General features: G+C 42.0%; 2 protein-coding genes across 5 annotated transcripts; one reads left to right on the forward strand and one right to left on the reverse strand.

Annotated features, from left to right (window-relative positions):
- Window positions 1–1,814: 1,814 nt before the first annotated feature.
- On the reverse strand, window positions 1,815–9,503 carry LOC135547437 (ATP synthase subunit O, mitochondrial-like). Its single transcript, XM_064976460.1, has 7 exons — window positions 9,404–9,503; window positions 8,909–8,953; window positions 8,615–8,725; window positions 8,321–8,450; window positions 7,360–7,472; window positions 5,550–5,636; window positions 1,815–2,047 (listed from the first exon to the last, which is right to left on the reverse strand). Exons 1-7 carry the CDS (start codon window positions 9,428–9,430, stop codon window positions 1,937–1,939), a joined length of 624 nt encoding a protein of 207 aa, XP_064832532.1. The 5' UTR covers window positions 9,431–9,503; the 3' UTR covers window positions 1,815–1,936.
- A 1,311-nt stretch (window positions 9,504–10,814) lies between these two features.
- Window positions 10,815–18,927, forward strand: LOC135547438 (sodium/myo-inositol cotransporter-like). Of its 4 annotated transcripts, none has more exons than XM_064976462.1 (2): window positions 10,815–11,000; window positions 15,171–18,927. In XM_064976462.1, exons 1-2 carry the CDS (start codon window positions 10,990–10,992, stop codon window positions 17,374–17,376), a joined length of 2,217 nt encoding a protein of 738 aa, XP_064832534.1. In that variant the 5' UTR covers window positions 10,815–10,989; the 3' UTR covers window positions 17,377–18,927. The 4 variants fall into 4 exon arrangements, with proteins under 4 accessions (XP_064832534.1, XP_064832537.1, XP_064832535.1 ...); XM_064976465.1 differs by having other exon boundaries at window positions 10,816–11,000; window positions 14,954–18,927; XM_064976463.1 differs by lacking the exon at window positions 10,815–11,000 and adding an exon at window positions 12,661–12,913 and having other exon boundaries at window positions 14,954–18,927.
- Window positions 18,928–19,865: the final 938 nt, after the last annotated feature.

The following is a 19,865-nucleotide window of genomic DNA, read 5'->3' on the forward strand; positions in this document are numbered from 1 at the left end:
AGTAACAAAGCTTACCATCAGTAACACACTACGCCGCCAGGGACTCAAATCCTGCAGTGCCAGACGTGTCCCCCTGCTTAAGCCAGTACATGTCCAGGCCCGTCTGAAGTTTGCTAGAGAGCATTTGGATGATCCAGAAGAAGATTGGGAGAATGTCATATGGTCAGATGAAACCAAAATATAACTTTTTGGTAAAAACTCAAATCATCGTGTTTGGAGGACAAAGAATGCTGAGTTGCATCCAAAGAACACCATACCTACTGTGAAGCATGGGGGTGGAAACATCATGCTTTGGGGCTGTTTTTCTGCAAAGGGACCAGGACGACTGATCAGTGTAAAGGAAAGAATGAATGGGGCCATGTATCGTGAGATTTTGAGTGAAAACCTCCTTCCATCAGCAAGTGTTGGATCCTGTGTTTTACATTATATCCATTACCATATATATGATTGAATATTATCTGCTGTTGGCTTGTGTGGATGTATGTATGTGTTATGCAACATAGCTGACTTGAAACATTGTTAAAAGTTTTAAGGCCATGGGCCTTTCTCATGATGGAAAAATACAGAGTAGCATGGGGTGTTGCGAGAACAAGTGGTCTTTTGTTAGATAACAGGAGCCAGGTGCGAGATAACGGTATAGAGCATGAGAACCTGGATGTTCTTCACAGCAACAGTTACATCTATCAACAGAAGCGCTAAGAGGCGGGGACCCGCCTGAGCGCCTGCAATAGGCTGAGCAAGTTTAAACCACGCCCAGCCTCTACTGTGATAGGCCAACAGACGGGTTGGAACTGTCTATCACAGTATAAAGAATACTGTTTACATACATCTTGTCAGTTCTCTGTTCTGCCCTGCGTGGTATTACAGTGAGCCCGTATATACGAATGTTGCATTTGCCATTTATTACTTAGCTAATAAAAAATACATAGTATACAATCAGTGACTCATTGTTATATTTATCCTGATACCAGATTCTAATTTACGCAACCCTAACACAAGGGCATTGAAGATGAAACGTGGCTGGGTTTTTCATCATGACAATGATCCCAAACACACTCCCGGGCAACGAAGGAGTGGCTTCGTAAGAAGCATTTCAAGGTCCTGGAGCGGACTAGCCATTCTCCAGATCTCCACCCCGTAGAAAATCTTTGGAGGGAGTTGAAAGTTCATGTTGCCCAGCAACAGCCCCAAAACATCACTGCTCTGGAGATCTGCATGGAGGAATGGGCCAAAATACCAGCAACAGTGTGTGAAAGCCTTGTGAAGACTTACAGAACACGTTTGACCTCTGTCATTGCCAACAAAGGGTATATAACAAAGTATTGAGATACACTTTTGTTATTGACCAAATTTTGTCTGTCATAGTTGAAGTGTACCTATGATGGAAATTACAGAACTCATCTTTTTAAGTGGGAGAACATGCACAATTGATGGCTGACTAAATACTTTTTTGCCCCACTGTACCTCATCCCCATACGTGTTTTTTTTCTGCTCTTTTGCACACCAGCATTTCTACTTGCACATCTTCATCTGCACATTATCACTCCAGTGTTAAATGCTAAATTGTAATTACTTTGCCCCTATGGCCTATTTATTTCCTTACCTCATTTGCACACACTGTATACAGATTTTTCTATTGTGTTATTGACTGGTCGTTTGTTTATCCCATGTGTAACTCTGTGTTGTTTTTGTCACGCTGCTTTGCTCGATCTTGGCCAGGTCGCAGTTGTAAATGAGAACTTCTTCTCAACTGGCCTACCTGGTTAAATAAAAGGTCAAATAAAATTTTTAAATAAAAGGCATTACAAATACACTTTGTATGTTACAGAATATTTTATTACGAACACAACGAGACAGGATTTTAGCGGACAAAGCGCTTTATAGGTGGCAGGAAGCAGAGAAACATTCCCATGACTCTCTGGACGGGGCAATGGACTTAACTATCTCTGATGATCTTGGTCAGTTTGTGGATCTTTGTCTTGGTGGACATGTCCACATACTTATCTCCTATGCTGACAATCATACCACCCAGGATGGAGGCATCAGACTGGAGGAAAGAAAAAAGTAATACAAGTTAAAGCACCATTCAAACCATAGGCATATCAGCATGTTCCAGATTAGTGCTAGCCTGACAGTCCTAAGCCTTTGCATATACCAGGTGTTAGGTAGGGCAGGGCAATATCGACATAATATATCACAGTATTTCTCATTTGAAGGTATTTGATGTTTCTGAATAATACGAGTTCTAGGCTATGCTTTATGGGTAGTGCATGACCCTAGAATGGCAAAACAATATTCAAAGTTGTTTTTATAAATGAGCTTTCTCCATCCTGATTGCTTCATACTGTTCAACCAAAAATAACAGGACAAATCTGACAGCGAAGTAGTCCCATTTGTAGAACATTGCACAGGAATCAAAATCCTCTTTGGTAGCCTCCAACTCTGTTACTCGACCAACGGTTCCCATTTGTATAGTTATTTATTACATTTCTGCATTCACTTCCAGCATTTATGAATTTCTTAAATTTTCTGCACTAATTTGTTATTACACTGACCAAAAATAAAACGCAACATGCAAAGAGTTGGTCCCATGTATCATGAGCTAAATTTAAAGATCATATTTTTTTCAGATGCACAAAAAGCTTCTCTCTCAGATGTTGTGCACAAATCTGTTTAGAACCCTATCATAGCCATGCCAGCCCAGGATCTCCACATCCAGCTTCTTCACCTGCGGGATCATCAGACCAGCCACCCAGACAGCTGATGAAACTGTGGGTTTGTACAACTGAAGAATTTCTGTACAAACTGTCAGAAACCGTCTAAGGGAAGCTCTCGTTGTCCTCACCTGACTGCATTGCGGCGGCGTAACCAGTGGGCAAATGCTCACCTTCGATAGCCACCGAGAAGTGGCCTCTTCAAGGATGAATTCCATTTACAACTGTACCGGGCAGATGGCAGACAGCGTGTATTGTGTCATGTGGGCGAGCATTGAGCTGATATCAACGTTGTGAACAGAGTGCCCCATTGTGGGGTTATGATATGGGCAAGCATAAGCCACGGACAACGAACACAATTGCATTATAGTCGATGGCAATTTGAATGCAGACACCGTGACAAGATCCTGAGGCCCATTGATGTGCCATTCTTCCGCCGACATCACTTTATGCTTCAGCATGATAATGCACAGCCCCATGTCACAAGGATCTGTACACAATTCCTGGAAGCTGGAAATGTCCCAGTTCCTGCCAATATCCAGCAACTTCAGACAGCCATTGAAGAGGAGTGGGACAACATTCCGCAGGCCACAATCAACAGCCTGATCAACTATGCAAATGAGATGTGTTGCACTGCATGAGGGAATTTGTGGTCACACCAGATACTGACTGGTTTTCTGATCCACTCCCCTACTTTAAAAATATTATTTTTTAAGATATTTGCATTCCCAGTCATGTGAAATCCATAGATTAGGGTCTAATGAATTTATTATTTAAATTGATTGATTTCCTTATATGAACTGTAACTTGGTAAAATCACAAAAATGGTTGCGTTTATATTTTAGTTCAGTGTAGTTTTATTTTCCTTATATCTTTTGAAAATGTTCAAATTTTTCTTCCACTGAAAAGTATTTTTGTGTATCGTTGACCAAAAATGACATCCATTCGAATCCCACTTTGTAAAAACAAAATGTCGAGGGCTGTGAATACTTTCTGAAGTCACAATAAGAAAATGTCATGACAGGCCTGAAGGAAATAGCAAATGTTGGTTAACTTTCCAAATGTCAACAAAATACACTAGACAAGGTGGGATCTTTTTGTGTCTGTAAAATGCAAGAAATGGTAGAAATGCTTTCATGCACAAATGTTGATATAATCATATCAAAATAAACTTGGAGTCACACTATGGTGTTGTGTGGTCCTCCGACTGACTCAGGAAAGGATGCAGTTTATTAGGCTACAGCTAAAATAAATGAACTTCACAGGGTGGTGAAAGTGCAAGATGAAGAGCTTGATGCTCCTTCCCAATAAATATTGAGGGTCGTATTCTGGTGACATGATCAACGCTTGGCTGCAGTTTAAAAATAAAATAATCTTGCTCGTCCATAATATGAAATCAAATGTTATTTGTTAAATGATTCGTAAACAGGTGTTCACCAACAGTGAAAGGCTTCACCTAAAAAAATAGAGGGGAAAAAAAGATTCATTGTTGATTCATCAAAATTCTCATGTAGGCAATACCCGCACCTACCATAAAAGGTATTGATCAAAACGGTCACAGTCGAACACAATGGCTAGGCACTCCTCAATTTGGGCATATCCTCCCTTAGATCCATCTCCTTTGCTCTTTGTAAGAGGTGAGTCAGGTTGTGGTCATAGTCCTGCAAGGCTTCTTCCAATGTAGCACCACAGCCGTATACCAGGATGTCATCAGCCATAACACTTACTCCTGAAGTGAATCATGTTGCCTTTGCTGATATTCGTCTGCAGCTGGTTTCACCCCAAAAAGGTAACAGTGTCCATCGGTATCTACCATTGGGGGTCCAAAATGTGGTGAGGTAACTTTTCTCTTCATCCAAACAACATACCTGCCAGTACTCATGTTTTTGCATCCATTCCCAAAGATGTGTTTTTCCCAGGCGAGGCAGTACCTCTTCAATAGTATGTATTTGGTAATGTACCCTACACATCAGGCTTTGTTCAGGGCACTTGGATCAAGGCAGACTTATTTTGCCCGGCTTTTCCACCACAATCATGTTGCTTATCCACTTAGTAGGTTTGGTGACCTTCGTATTGACACCCTGTTCCTCCATTGAATCAACAGCCTTTAGTATCGTTTCCTTCAGTGGAATGGGGATTTGGCGGGGAAGCTGTTGAACTGGTCTGAAAGACACATCCACCACCAGGTGGAGCTCACCTCACAGAGCCCCCAACCCTTCAAAGATGTCCTCAAACTGTTTCAGTATTGCCTCTGAGGTGTTCAAGTGTGATGGGACATTTAGTTTTTCCTTTAGTGCTGACACTGGTTGAGCTGTATTAACTTAAGCTTTTCACATGTTTCTGCTGAAAGGAGAGGCTTTGGCAAGGTTTTCACCATTTGGAACTTTAGCACATAGGTTACCGCATCATGATTGGCTTGTAGTTCACATTCCCCTACTGCTGAAATAACCGAGCCATCGTACAGCCGTGCTTGGTTGTGGCTGGAGAGCATGTGCCAAGACCAAAGTGGGAACCTTCGCTATATAACTAAAAATGTGTGTATGACAAAACCATCAGTAGTTTAAAATGCGATGGAAACCCATTTAACTTGTATTTTCTATTTACTACATGAGAATGTAACCGCAAAAGTTATTCATGTGCACTACGTCATCACGCACAGCCTTTTAGCCACAACTAATCAATTTGATTTAAACACATCTCTGTTGAAAAAAAAAAAAACTGTGAATGAAAACCAGTATATATATTTTTAACAGTTTACCGCCCTGCCCTACCAGGAGTTGACAGCAGATAAATCCTTATTGTGCCAACGAGGACACGAATTGAGTATGGTCTCACCTTGGTCTCTAATATGAGTGTCTCTCCCTTTGCCAGGAAGCCGTTCAGAGCCACCTTCAGCTCTGCCAGGTTAGCCTCATCCAGGGGCTGTGTCATACATACAAAGATCAAATCAAACACTATAAAAACTAATATGGAACTCGGGTTGACAACTATATACAGTTGAAGTCGGAAGTTTACATACACTTAGGTTGGAGTTATTAAAACTCGTTTTTCAACCACTCTACAAATTTATTGTCAACAAACTATAGTTTTGGCAAGTCAGTTAGGACATCTATATTGTGCATGACAAGTCATTTTTCCAACAATCGTTTACAGAGATTATTTAACTTATAATTCACTGTATCACAATTCCAGTGGGTCAAAAGTTTAAAAACACTAAGTTGACTGTGCCTTTAAACAGCTTGGAAAAATCCAGAAAATTATGTCATGGCTTTAGAAGCTTCTGATAGGCTAATTGACATCATTTGAGTCAATTGGAGGTGTACCTGTGGATGTATTTCAAGGCCCACCTTCAAACTCAGTACCTCTTTCCTTGACATCATTGGAAAATCAAAAGAAATCAGCCAAGACCTCAGAAAAAAATTGTAGACCTCCACAAGTCTGGTTCATCCTTGGTAGCCATTTCCAAATGCCTAAAGGCACCACGTTCATCTGTACAACCAATAGTACGCAAGTATAAACACTATGGGACCCCGCAGCCATCATATCACTCAGGAAGGAGACATGTTCGGTCTCCTAATGATGAACGTACTTTGTTGCAAAAAGTGCAAATCAATCCCAGAACAACAGCAAAGGACCTTGTGAAGATGCTGGAGGAAACAGGCACAAAAGTATCTATAGCCACAGTAAAATGAGTCCTATATTGACATAAACTGAGAGGCCGCTCAGCAAGGAAGAAGCCACTGCTCCAAAACCGCCATAAGAAAGCCAGACTACGGTTTGCAACTGCACATGTGAAAAAATATCCTACTTTTTGAGAAATGTCCTCTGGTCTGATGAAACAAAAATAGAACTGTTTGGCCATAATGACCATCCTTATGTTTGGAGGAAAAAGGGGGAGGCTTGCAAGCCAAAGAACACCATCCCAACTGTGAAGCACGGGGGTGGCAGCATCATGCTGTGGGGGTGCTTTGCTGCAGGAGGGACTGGTGCACTAAACAAAATAGATGGCATCATGAGAAAGTAAAATTATGTGGATATTGAAGCAACATCTCAAGACATCAGTCAGGAAGTTAAAGCTTGGTCGCAAATGGGTCTTCCAAATGGACAATGACCCCCAAGCATACTTCCAAAGATGTGGAAAAATGGCTTAAGGACAACAAAGTCAAGGTATTGGAGTGGCCATCACAAAGCCCTGACCTCAATCCTATAGAATATTTGTGGTCAGAACTGAAAAAGTGTGAGCGAGCAAGGAGGCCTACAAACCTGACTCAGTTCCACCAGCTCTGACACGAGGAATGGGCCAAAATTCCCTCAACTTATTGTGGGAAGCTTGTGGAAGGCTACCAGAAACATTTGACTCAAGTTAAACAATTTAAAAGGCAATGCTACCAAATACTAATTGAGTGCACGTAAACTTCTGACCAACTGGGAATGTGATGAAAGAAATAAAAGCTGAAATAAATCACTCTATTATTCTGGCAATTCACATTCTTAAAAAAAAGTGGTGATCCTAACTGACCTAAAACAGGGACGTTTTAATATGATTAAATGTCAGGAATTGTGAAAAACTGAGTTTAAATGTATTTGGCTAAGGTGTATGCAAACTTCTGACAACCACAGTGTGTATGGTGGTGGGTCACCGTACATGAGCGGTGGTGACAGTGCAGATGACCTCGCCACGGTGAGCGCTCATCATTTTCGCAAAGGCGCCAACTACATCTGCGGTCAGGGTCAGACGGCCATTATCTGCCAACACAGCTGAGGAGGAGAGAGGGGAACAATGAAACCTCAGTGGCTTAGTCAGCAGCCACAAATAATATTTGCACGAACTGCATTTGCATTCAGTAACATTAGTAAGGGTGAGGATGTTCTCATGATGGGGCGGCAGGGTAGCCTAGTGGTTAGAGCGTTGGACTAGTAACCGGAAGGTTGCAAGTTCAAATCCCCGAGCTGACAAACAAATCTGTCGTTCTGCCCCTGAACAGGCAGTTAACCCACTGTTCCTAGGCAGTCATTGAAATTAAGAATTTGTTCTTAACTGACTTGCCTAGTTAAATAAAGGTATAATTAAACAAAAGCAAAAATACTCAACTATTTCTCCTTTGTATCACTAGTTAATTAAGATTATTAGTGAGCAGTCAACAGTACCCTTAGCTGACATTTACTTTATCTGGTTACAACTAGCCAACCAAAAAAGGGTAGGTTGTCACTAGTTACCACAGCAAAAATCATTACTACAATTTCTCTTAAAATTAGATTTTAAACCTAAAATGTAACCACATTGCTAACCTCATGACTAACTCCAACCTTAAATGTAGACCAAAAACACATTTTTGTTTTCATGAATTTACACAATTTTGACTGTCTGTGGTAACTAGTGGAAACAAAAAAAGGTATAGAGTGACGTCCATATCGCTTTTTCCATTTCAGATGGTCAAGAGAGTCAGAAGACAAGGAAATTAAGCAGTTTGGTAGATGAGTCTCTTGACAGCAGAAAAACAATGTCATCCTCCCCAAACAGGCCCCATTTATTTTTCTTACACAACAGCAGTTTCCAGAACAGGAGTGCACTGTGGAGTATGACTTAGTTAGGCTGGGCGACTCACTGATGAGGTTAACTGATATTGGGGAGAGATTTGCCTTCGTCATGGCATCACCAAAGAACTTCAGCTTGAGGCTGCGCTTGACATGAGGGTTCATCACAATACTGGACAGCTTGGGGTCCTTGATCAGAGCCTGGTAGAGAGAATGAAAAGAGAGCTGGTCAAAAATGATAGTGGCCGCATCAGTGCCTAACAAACTAATGAATGTTTCCCTAGTTAATAGAGAGTGTATATACACATCACACACAAGTGGACAGAGTACTAAGACAGGAGAGAGAGGTGCAGTGGATAACTCACTGACAACGTCCTCATCTCCTTCTCTACTTGTTCCAGTTTCTTCTGCTTGCTGGCAGCAGAGAACAGGGCTGTGGCATAGCGACCTCCGACCCCATACACGTCGATAGGGGGCTAAAATAGAAAACGGACACAAACATAAGGAATAACCAACCACAGAGCAAATGAACACTGACACTGCACAAGCTGTAGCGTGCGTGAGAATCATATTAGCAAAGGACATGATCAGCCATAGAACAGAATATTGCACTGATCAGATGACAAGGGTAATTTGAAGTTGAACTTCATAATTCTTACCCTGATCAAAGCTTGTCGGAGAACCGACGTGCTGAATTGACGCACCTGAAAAAGGATAGAGATGATAAAGGAAATTATTAATATATAACAGTGACGTCTGGAGTGCAGTAGCTGTTAGTTAGCAAGCTATCAAAATCGTTTTGAACTAGCAAAAATCTTGACCACATGTTCTACAATGGCATGCGCCTGTCTTATAGACAACAGTAAATAGTCATGTTATTGCTCCGTAGAAAAATGACAAATAAGCATAACTAGGTAGCTAGCTATATTCAACAAGCTAGCGGGCTGTAATTAACATTAGCTAGTTAACAGTAGCGGAGCGGGCTTGTCAAGTTCACAGAAGGCCTCGCGTGTTGTGCGTTGAAAACTATTTCTGCGCGACCTCAAAACTATGCACACTGATCCATTTTGTGCCAATTAATAATATACATACATTCTCAAATTAAAAACCCAGCCATGAATCGCATAACATTCACGTTCATCCGAAAGTCATACCTGCAGCCCCAGTCCTAATGCTGCCATTTTCTTCAGAGACTGTAGGTCAACTTCTGCGCATGAAAGCTGGTCGCAAAAGAAACACGTATATTCTGAAGCGAGAAGCATTATGGGAAACGTAGTTTGTATGTCGATGTAGTGGAAATGGACTTCGTGAAAGTGTAACATATGGATAAGCAGCTCAGACAAGCGCTACGAATATGCTGTGGAGCACACAGGACCTCCTGAGTTTCCATGTGTTTGATTCCATTCTATTTGTTACATTCCAGCGATTATTGGGAACCGTCATGCCCTCAGCAGCCTCCATTGCTTGGTTGCTCCCTCAGCTAGGGATAGATCTCGGTTGCTTGAGTGGGTAAGAGTTGTTAAGGAGTAGATTCTGTTGTAAGTGAACATTTAAAAACACAATACTATGCTTTCTTGAATATATTCACAGATGGATCTATAGACCCTAAAACTGGGAGGACAGATGCAGCTTTTAGTGTTCCTGAGTCTAAGGTGGCAGTGACAAAAAGAACAAAGGATCATTTATCTGTTTACACAATGGAGTTGCTGGCCATACTCTTGGTTGCAGAGTGGGTGGAGGAGGTGAGACCAGACATTGTAGTCATCTACTCTGACTCCCGTGCAGCACTGATAAGATTAAATTAATTTGTGTCTCAGAGCAAACAGGATGTGTTGTATGAGGTTTTGCAGTGCTTGTATAGGGTGAGACAGATTGTGGTTTTTGTGATGTTCCTCTGGGCACCAGCTCATGTGGAAGTAGAGGGGATGTTATCGCCAAGCAGGCTCTTAAACATCCTAATGTTAAGATGGAATTGTCAATCAGTAAAGAAGAAGCCAAGGGGTTGATAAAAACAGTAGTTAAAAAGAAATGGCAAGAGTTGTGGAAAAGGGAGAGCAAGGGAAGACACCTGTATAAGATACAGGAAAAGGTGGGGGCAAGGAGGTCCTCAGGTCGAGAGAGAGGGGAGAAGTGTGTAATCAGAGACTGGGACACACAAGGCTCAATAGTGTGTCCCACCTTTGAAATTGGTAGGACAACTGCAGACTGGGAGGTGTGATCATTGTCAAGAGGAGATGGAGACAGTGGAACACGTTCTATTTCAGTACCAGCAATATGGGAGGGAAATGAAGTGATTGTTATTCGATTTAAGGAGTGATGGGGTTGAAGAGCCAACATTAAGTGAACTGCTGGGGAAATCTTCAGGGGATGTAGTATTTAATTATGTATTTCGTTTCCTTAGGGGGATGAGAATATTGGGTAGGATTTAGACCTTCCGTCTCTGGTCCACACTCCAGTCCAGTTGGTGGCGGTAATGGCACCTTAAAGTTGGTTGCCAACCGCCATAAAAAATACAGAGAATAAGAAGAATTTACTTCCTAGACCTAAAAAAATAGTAAGTGGAAATTCACTGTCCTTGTCAGATACACGTTGGCAGACAAGCAACCAATTTCATTGGTTTAAACTATGTGGCTCAGTTGGTAGCGCATGGCGTTTGGAATGCCAGGGTTGTGAGTTTGATCCCTGCCGGGGACCAGTACAAAAATGTATGAAGTCGGTCTGGACAGAAAGCGTTTGCTGAATGACTCAAATGTAAGTGTGTGGGACTATACTATTTTCTCATCAAGGCCATATAGTTGGCTACTTATCAGGTTCTCAGAAAGTGTTAAAAATTAGGCCTATGTAATTAAAATAGGAGCTCCATTTTATATAAAGCTTATAAGTGCATTCTTGCTGATATCACCTCAAGTATGTATTGACACAGGCCTAGTTGTCCCAACATCACCTGTATGAAGATACTGTCAGGCTGTGTCAGTATGTAGTTTAGGGTCCGAGTGTAGATTGATCCACATTGTTTATGCATTTCATTCTCACAGATGCGCAGTGACAAAGCCAAAGTGGGTTCTCCAGACATCTTATGCACCTTTCACCATGATAAAACATGCCACTTATGTGTGCGCTGAACTGAAGGGGTTATCATTGCATACAGGCCAACATATCTTGACTAAGGTATAATTTTAATAGTTTTACATTTGTCCCATCCTACATCAGACAGAGCCTATTTATCAGAGAGAATGGCAGGCGCGAGTCACTAATCAAAATGCGTAAGGTTACCTGTGTGGTTCCTACCCCTGTGCCCAACGATTGAATACCCTCACACTGTAAATTGACGTAAACTATGGACGCACAGAATGGGCTGTCACACCAGCTGTCACTGTACTGTGTTATTGAGACTGCAAATAACTTTAATGACTTATCAAATGCATCCCATTCATCTCCCCCATATGCTATGACATTACATTCTAGATAGATGCATGAGCTGTATGTAGCCTGTTTGGAGGTCAGATTAGGCTATATGCCAATATACATTTCTGGAAAGTTGAACACTTTGAAGGAAGATTACAAGGGTTTTACAAGTTAATATATCCAAAAGTGCCCGTTTCTAGATTGTTCCGTTATTACCATTCCACTGTTAAAGCTCATTATCAACCAGGATATGTAAACTAGTCGGTTAATTAGGCAAAGTGGGGTTTAAGGCAATTTCGACCCAAGTAGCCTAACAGGTTGAATGTCATGAGGAAAGCCAATCCCCTGTTTTAAAACAAAGGTTCACTTACAGTAGCATGCATTCTGAGTCTGTTGTTATCCGAAAAAATAATTTGTGCCTCAAAACAATACGGTATTTCAATTCCAGGCTACTAGAATTAGAACAATAACCAATGGGCGTGTTGCATTTGAAACGTCACATGTGTATTACCAAAGATTATGGATAAACTAACAAGATACTATATGTCTCCTCGCCCTAACAATGGGAGTCGGTGTCCACAAAGCGGCATGGCGGGCTGTCTAGCGCCCGCCAATACGTTCTTTGGATTGGTGGATAAATCTCATTGTCATTTAAAAAAAATATTCGACGAGGGTTGTTGACGTCAACCGTCTGTATTCAATGGAGAGAGATGCTATACTACTAGCCGCATGTTATGAATATGCATATACATCTCGAGGCAACTCAAATGTGTTTTTCTCAAAGTAGCTGGGATGTCACGTGTCCAAAGCAGTACATCAGCAACAATTTAAGCATTACGAAACTTCTATTCAATCAAATAAACATCACGTAGCAAATAAGCCATTTATTTGTTGTTGTTGACCAAATTCGACACTCATTGAGCTACATACAAAACCTTGCTTGGTGGCCGAAGCAACGGAAAAAAAACTTCCGCCGAATTGGGCCTCTCTCTTCCGCTTCCTCTCTGGTATTACACATGAAGGGCGTGGCAATGGGGAAGAAGCAGAGTCGATGCTTATAAAGTGCAGCTACCTTATGTGTTAAACCTAATTGCTCTGAAGCGGAGGACACGAACTATCTCGACATCGGAAGAACTGACGCAGGAAGAGACGCATACATATTGTCGCCAGAAAAGCAGGCTCAGACAGTCGCATCCTGAACTTGTGGTTTGATGTAGCCTACATTAGCTACCATATAGCGGAGTATTGTAATTGCAATGGTGAGTGTGTATTTTTGTGACGGCCGCCCGGACAAAAGATGTGATGGAGAAAATGTTAAAAGCAGGTCGAGCGCTTAATTTACTATTGTGCATTGGATGTAAATTAATTGAATGTGGGCTACCAGGTCAGGGTCCTATATTATTCTATTTGACGAATTCAACCACTTGTTTTACTCAAACTACATATATAGGCTACCTCAATTAGATATACTCTCCTTGGCATTGCGGAAGATGCGCGTACTCTTTTCTAGAATATTCCGCAGCTGTTGTGTAGCTTGCCACATTTCGTGATAATACTTTGACTACATTGTACTGATCCTCATATCTTTCTTACCAGTATCATGTCGATACCATTATTTCAAAGTAGATAAGGCCAACTTTCACGAGCTGTCTTTGTCCCTCGTCATTGTGCATTTTCCTCTCTCATGCGGTCTAATTTAGCGTAGATCTGTGTATATAATAACAAGATGCTCATGTCTATGCCATAACAATGGGACCCGTCCCAAAGGCGGGAAGACAAGTTTAGGTCTAAAATAAGGCCATAGAAATGCATTGTGCTTATTTTGGAAAGATATTGACAAGAGGGAAACCTCCTCCTTTCTGAGCTGGGACGAAAACTAGCGCAATGGATTATGGTCATTGTAGTTAATTACCACGTTTCCGCGCTGAACTTGGTAGAATATTTGCTCAATGAAAACTACATTTCTCGTTTATTTGATTTATTTCTAGAGGAACGGCACGTTCGGCTCTCAAAAAACAAAATGTATTTCAAGTAATTGAATCGACGTTGGTCAATTAGCTGTTTAATAACAAACAATGTTGCAGCAACAAAACCAACAATTGGTTAATCGGTCAGCATTAGCTGTAGACGATGATGCTGAAGGTGACCAGAAATATTAATATATAATATCGTATTGTCTATTAAATAATTAGCAAAGCTTGCCTCTGGGATAATGACTTGGTTGGGGGCTGATGATGTAATGATGTAAATAATGCGTCTGTCATGATTGAAAATTGTGTAATACACGAATGAATAAAACATTATTTTATTTATTTTATTTATTTATTTATTTAAATATATAATTACACTCCTTATTTTACCACTAGGCTATGTAGGCATTTTTTATCTCTTCACATGGACTGAGCTGTTAGACTTTTTGGTTTGAAGCTCTGAGATGGACATGGCTCTTTCTCTTTTAGGTTTAGCCACTATTTAAGAGATTGGGGTGAGGGCTAGAGAAAGTTAAGTCATCTGATCAAGCTCTGTTTTGATGACCTGCTTCTCAGAAATGTTGCGTGTGTCCCCTTCGGAAAGTATTCAGACCCCTTGACTTTTCCCACATTTTGTTACGTTACAGCCTTATTCTAAAATGTAATTAAATTGATATTTTTCCTCGTCAATTGACACACAATACCCCATAATGACAGTAAAACTAATGTTTTTTTTGCGAATGTATTCAAAATTAACAACTGAAATATAACATTTACATAAGTATTCAGACATTTTGCTATGAGACTCGAAATTGAGCTCAGGTGGAGCTCCATGGATCATCCTTGAGATGTTTCTACAACTTGATTGGAGTCCACCTGTGGTAAATTCAATTGATTTGACATTATTTGGAAAGGCACACACACCTTTTATAGAAGGTCCAAGTCAAGGTGTAAATAGCTGTGCATCGACGCTCCCCATCCAACCTAATGGAGCTCGAAAGGATCTCCAGAGAAGAATGAAACTCCCCAAATACAGGTGTGCCAAGCTTATAGTGTCATACCCAAGACTTGAGGTTGTAATCACTGTCAAAGATGATACAAAGTACTGAGTAAAGTATCTTAATACTTATGTAAATGTGATTAAAGTTTATTTTGAATACATTTGCAATGTCAAAATGTCAACCTGTTTTTGCTTTGTCATTATGGGATATTGTGTGTAAACTGAGTGGGGGACAATTTAATCAATTTTAGAATGCGTGTCACCTTTCTTGGTTCCCATCTGACACAGGCTCTAATCAGGTGTTTGTCTTTGTCTTTGCTGTCTTGCAGGAATGTAAACTCTAGGCTATACTAGACCAGAGGCCTGCTGCATCCTCCCTTAAAACTAGTGTTCTCAGTGCAGGTGGATTACACCACCAAATGCAGACACCCCTAGTGAATTTGACCTGACGGTGGATACTACAGCTTCCATCCAGACAGCAAACCAAAGGATAGAGAATTTTTATTGCTCTTCTGTTACGCTAAAACTTGGCTTTGACTTTTGCAGGGTTCAAGGGAGTTTTTCAGCCGTTTTGAACCAGTGGTTCCGTTTAGCACTCACAATGAAGATGGGTACGGCTGTCATGGAGGCAGCAGACATTGCTGTGGTGGTGTTGTACTTCATCCTGGTCCTGAGCATCGGGTTCTTCGCCATGTGGAAGGCCAACCGCAGCACGGTGAGCGGATACTTCCTTGCAGGACGCTCCATGACATGGGTGGTGATCGGAGCGTCCCTGTTTGTCAGCAACATCGGCAGTGAACACTTCATAGGCCTGGCTGGGTCGGGAGCAGCCAGCGGCTTTGCTGTGGGAGCATGGGAGTTTAACGCTCTTCTCCTGCTGCAGCTGCTGGGCTGGGTCTTCATACCTGTGTATATCCACTCTGGTGTGTACACCATGCCGGAGTACCTGTCCAAACGCTATGGGGGCAATAGGCTAAAAGTGTACTTTGCTTCGCTTTCTGTGCTGCTCTACATCTTCACCAAGATCTCTGTGGACTTGTACGCTGGGGCGCTTTTCATCCAGGAGTCACTGGGCTGGAATCTCTACCTGTCCATCATTCTGCTCATTAGTATGACCGCACTGCTTACGGTCACCGGCGGCCTGGTTGCGGTCATGTACACAGACACCCTCCAGGCCGTGCTGATGATTGGTGGAGCTCTCAGCCTGACCATCATCAGCCTGATCAAGGTCGGTGGTCTTGAAGGGGTTCGGACCAAGTACATGCTAGCTGTCCCAAATGTAACAGCTATCCTGGCCAGTGGGAACTTCACACACTCACCCTCCTGCCGCATCGAGCCCAAGCCAGACTCCCTGAGGATCCTCCGGGGCCCGTTGGACGAGGACATCCCCTGGCCTGGCTTCCTCTTAGGTCAAACCCCAGCTTCCATCTGGTACTGGTGTGCTGACCAGGTTATTGTCCAGAGGGTGCTGGCTGCCAAGAACCTTGCCCACGCCAAGGGCTCCACGCTGATGGCTGGCTTCCTGAAGGTCCTGCCCATGTTTATTATCGTTATCCCCGGGATGATATCCCGGATCTTGTTTGCAGATGAGATTGCCTGCATTGGGCCAGAGCACTGCCTGGCTGTGTGTGGCTCTAAGGCGGGGTGCTCCAATATTGCATACCCGCGGCTGGTCATGGCAGTGATGCCTGTGGGACTGCGAGGGCTGATGATGGCTGTGATGATTGCGGCTCTCATGAGTGATCTGGACTCTATCTTTAACAGTGCTAGCACTATCTTCACCCTGGACATCTACCAGAGTGCTAGGCGTGGTGCGTCCCATAAAGAGCTGTTGTTGGTGGGCCGGCTGTTCGTGGTGTTCATGGTGGTTATCAGCATCGCCTGGGTCCCTGTCATCATCGAGATGCAGGGCGGCCAGATGTACCTGTACATACAGGAAGTAGCCGGATACCTAACCCCGCCCATTGCCGCCCTCTTCCTGCTGGGTGTGTTCTGGAAGCGCTGCAATGAAAGGGGTGCATTCTGGGGCGGTATGACCGGGTTTGCGCTGGGTACCACCCGGCTGACCTTGGCGTTTATTTACAGAGAGCCTCCCTGTGACCAGCCAGACGACAGGCCTTTCTTCATCACACATGTCCATTACATGTATGTGGCTGCTGGGCTGTTCTGGGTGTCTGGACTGGTGGCTGTGGTCGTCAGTCTCTGCAACCCTCCTCCAGATAAGGAGCAGATCCGCACAACCACATTATGGGGCCTGCGTAACATGGGAAAGCTTCTCCTCAAAGACCGTGAGGAGATGTACAAGCTGACGGATAAGAGCCCTTTGCAGTTGAATGGAGGCCTCTATAAGGATCTGCCCCCAGACATCTGCAATGCTAGGTGTCTAGATGGGGAGGACGTCAAGCTGCTAGCTCCGCCTTCTGACTTTGACCCCGCGACTCCCAGTGGCGAGACAACCCCGGAAATGACACTAGCAACGCCCACCACCCAGTTTGATAACGGGCACCCAGGGCTAGTGCATGCAGAGGAAGGTTGTGGGGATGAGGAGGATGGGAGGTGCATGCAGCTGTTGGAGTGGTTCTGTGGGTTCAAGGAAGCGGCATATGATGCCCATCCCAAAAGGACAGCGGAGGACGAGAGAGCCGTTATGGAGATGCTGTACGAGCCACCCAGAACCAAACTGCTGCTCAACTGTGGCCTGTTTCTCGTCTGCTCATTGGGAATATTCCTATTTGTCTACTTCTCTCTATAGACTGGGCCAAAGGAGGGGTTGTTGGGGATTGTTTCAAGGGAAGTTACAATTTTCTAATATTTTATGAATCTGAAGTTTGTAATATTTACAGTGCAGCTTCCTAACAAGGATTCACTGAGCTTTTTGAAATCATTCTTTTGAAACGATTGAATCTTCTGTCTCACAAAACCCCAAACCACTTAAACTCTGTCCTGTACTTCTCATTTTTGTAAAGTGCTTATTGTTAATGTGACTGACATATCTATTGTGATTTTATAGAACTGTGGTATGTGTTTGGTGACATTAGCATTATTTATATTCACTTTTTATATTTCCTTGAACAGTTGTTTCTGTGCTAAAAGTGTTACTGGGACCATTGACTTTGATGTTAGCTTTAGCACACCCATATATCTGAATGTCTATGTACTCTGAACATGTACTGTATGTGGTTTACGAATAGTGTGTTCAGACTTCCCATGTACTGCTATGTTACTATATCCATATCAGCACAAGTGGTTAAGCTGGGTGAATTCCTTGTTTATTACAGCTTAATAGTGTGCTGCTGTGTTATTCCACCTGCTTTTCTATCAAAGAAAGTTTAAGAAACCATTTTAAGGCCTTTTTGTTATGCAGAGATTACCTCAAAGTTACACTAAAGCCATCACCCTCTACCACAGATGGAGAATAAACTATCATAAGTGTTTTCCTTTCCTATTAGCATTGTACGTTGATATGGTGATTGCAAATGCTTAGAATTATTACCAAATTATTTAATGTTTGTCCTATTACTTTTTATTTTCTGATGTTTCCAATTCTTAAGAATACCCAGGTGAGTTGCTGTAGAATGTGTAAAAATGATGTTCTTAAGTATAAAGATGAAAGTATGTATGACAGTTTGTCAACATGAAAAACTCTACTTTTTATTATACACTTATCGTAGCATTCCAAGAATTGAACATACAGTGTATATGCTGGTAGTTTGTCATGTGTTTATGATTAGGTTAATATTTGCTATTTCTTACTGTTTGTCTGAATGTTGTATCTTCCACAGTTAATGTCATGACATTTGTTCAGTAAGCTATTTTGGTAACTTAGTGACAAAACGCTAAAACCAAGCCCTGATTTTTGTGGGTCTTTTTGTTTGACCTTTATTTATACTGAACAAAAATATAAGCTGACAAGGTAAAGGTTCTGCCCCTGAACAAGGCAGTTAACCCACTGTTCCTAGGCCGTCATTGGAAATAAATAAATAACAATGTGTTCTTAACGGACTTGCCTAGTTAAATAAAGGTAAAATAAAACTAAACGCAACATGCATTTGAGTGAAACCTCTTACCAAATGTGTCTTAGTGTTCAATGCTGAAGAAAATGTTTTTGTTTTTCAAGAAGGCAAAACAATGCCAATTTGAGCAGTGAATGCTATGGTTATTATTAAGCCTTGTTATTAATTGGATAATGTAGTGAAATAGTGGTCACTCTTCAATAGCGTACCTAATGGAGATTAATTTGCAAAGTACACATGCTATTTCAGATCTGTAGTTGTTTTGCTGAAAATTAAAGCTTCGCTAACCATCTCTGTTCCGAGTCTGATAAAAGGAGGATTACAGGCTGACTACACCACTCACGTCGCAAAATATATTTTGCGTCTGCGTTGCTAAAATAGAAGTCGGTTCTATTTCTAATGCAGATCACGCTGCAAGTCCTGCCTCTCCCATCTCTTCATTGGTTCATAGAATCAAGTACCCACATGCCATCTCCTTATTGGTTATACCCACGTGGGTGACTGAAGATGAACAAGGTCGGTGGCGGTAATGCACCTAATTTATGAAAGTTGCCAATCGCAATATAAAGTCAAGAGAAGTAAAGGCCTGGAAGGATGAGAGATGACTAGATTCGGTTGATGTTTTATGTATGGATTAATTGAAGGAGTAGAGGACCTTGTGCATTTCAGGTAAATAGGATAAATTAGCTAGCAAGTGCAAGCTAGCTAGCCAAATTGCCATAACTGTTTAATGCATTTCGACCTGTCCTCAAATTAATATAATTGGTTCAGAGTTTGATATTTTAACCTACATGTCGTGATCGCGTTTGGTGTGGGGGGGACAAAATACATTTATGCACGATGGCGCACATGCACAGCCAGTTATCATATATATATATGATATATAGACACTGCTCAAAAAAATAAAGGGAACACTAAAATAACACATCCTAGATCTGAATGAATGAAATATTCTTATGAAATACTTTTTTCTTTACATAGTTGAATGTGCTGACAACAAAATCACACAAACATTATCAATGGAAATCAAAAGTATCAACCCATGGAGTTCTGGATTTGGAGTCACACTCAAATTAAAGTGGAAAACCACACTACAGGCTGATCCAACTTTGATGTAATGTCCTTAAAACAAGTCAAAATGAGGCTCAGTAGTGTGTGTGGCCTCCACGTGCCTGTATGACCTCCCTACAACGCCTGGGCATGCTCTTGATGAGGTGATGGATGGTCT

This window comes from Oncorhynchus masou, chromosome 10, assembly GCF_036934945.1.
Source record: "Oncorhynchus masou masou isolate Uvic2021 chromosome 10, UVic_Omas_1.1, whole genome shotgun sequence".
NCBI lineage: Eukaryota > Metazoa > Chordata > Actinopteri > Salmoniformes > Salmonidae > Oncorhynchus > Oncorhynchus masou.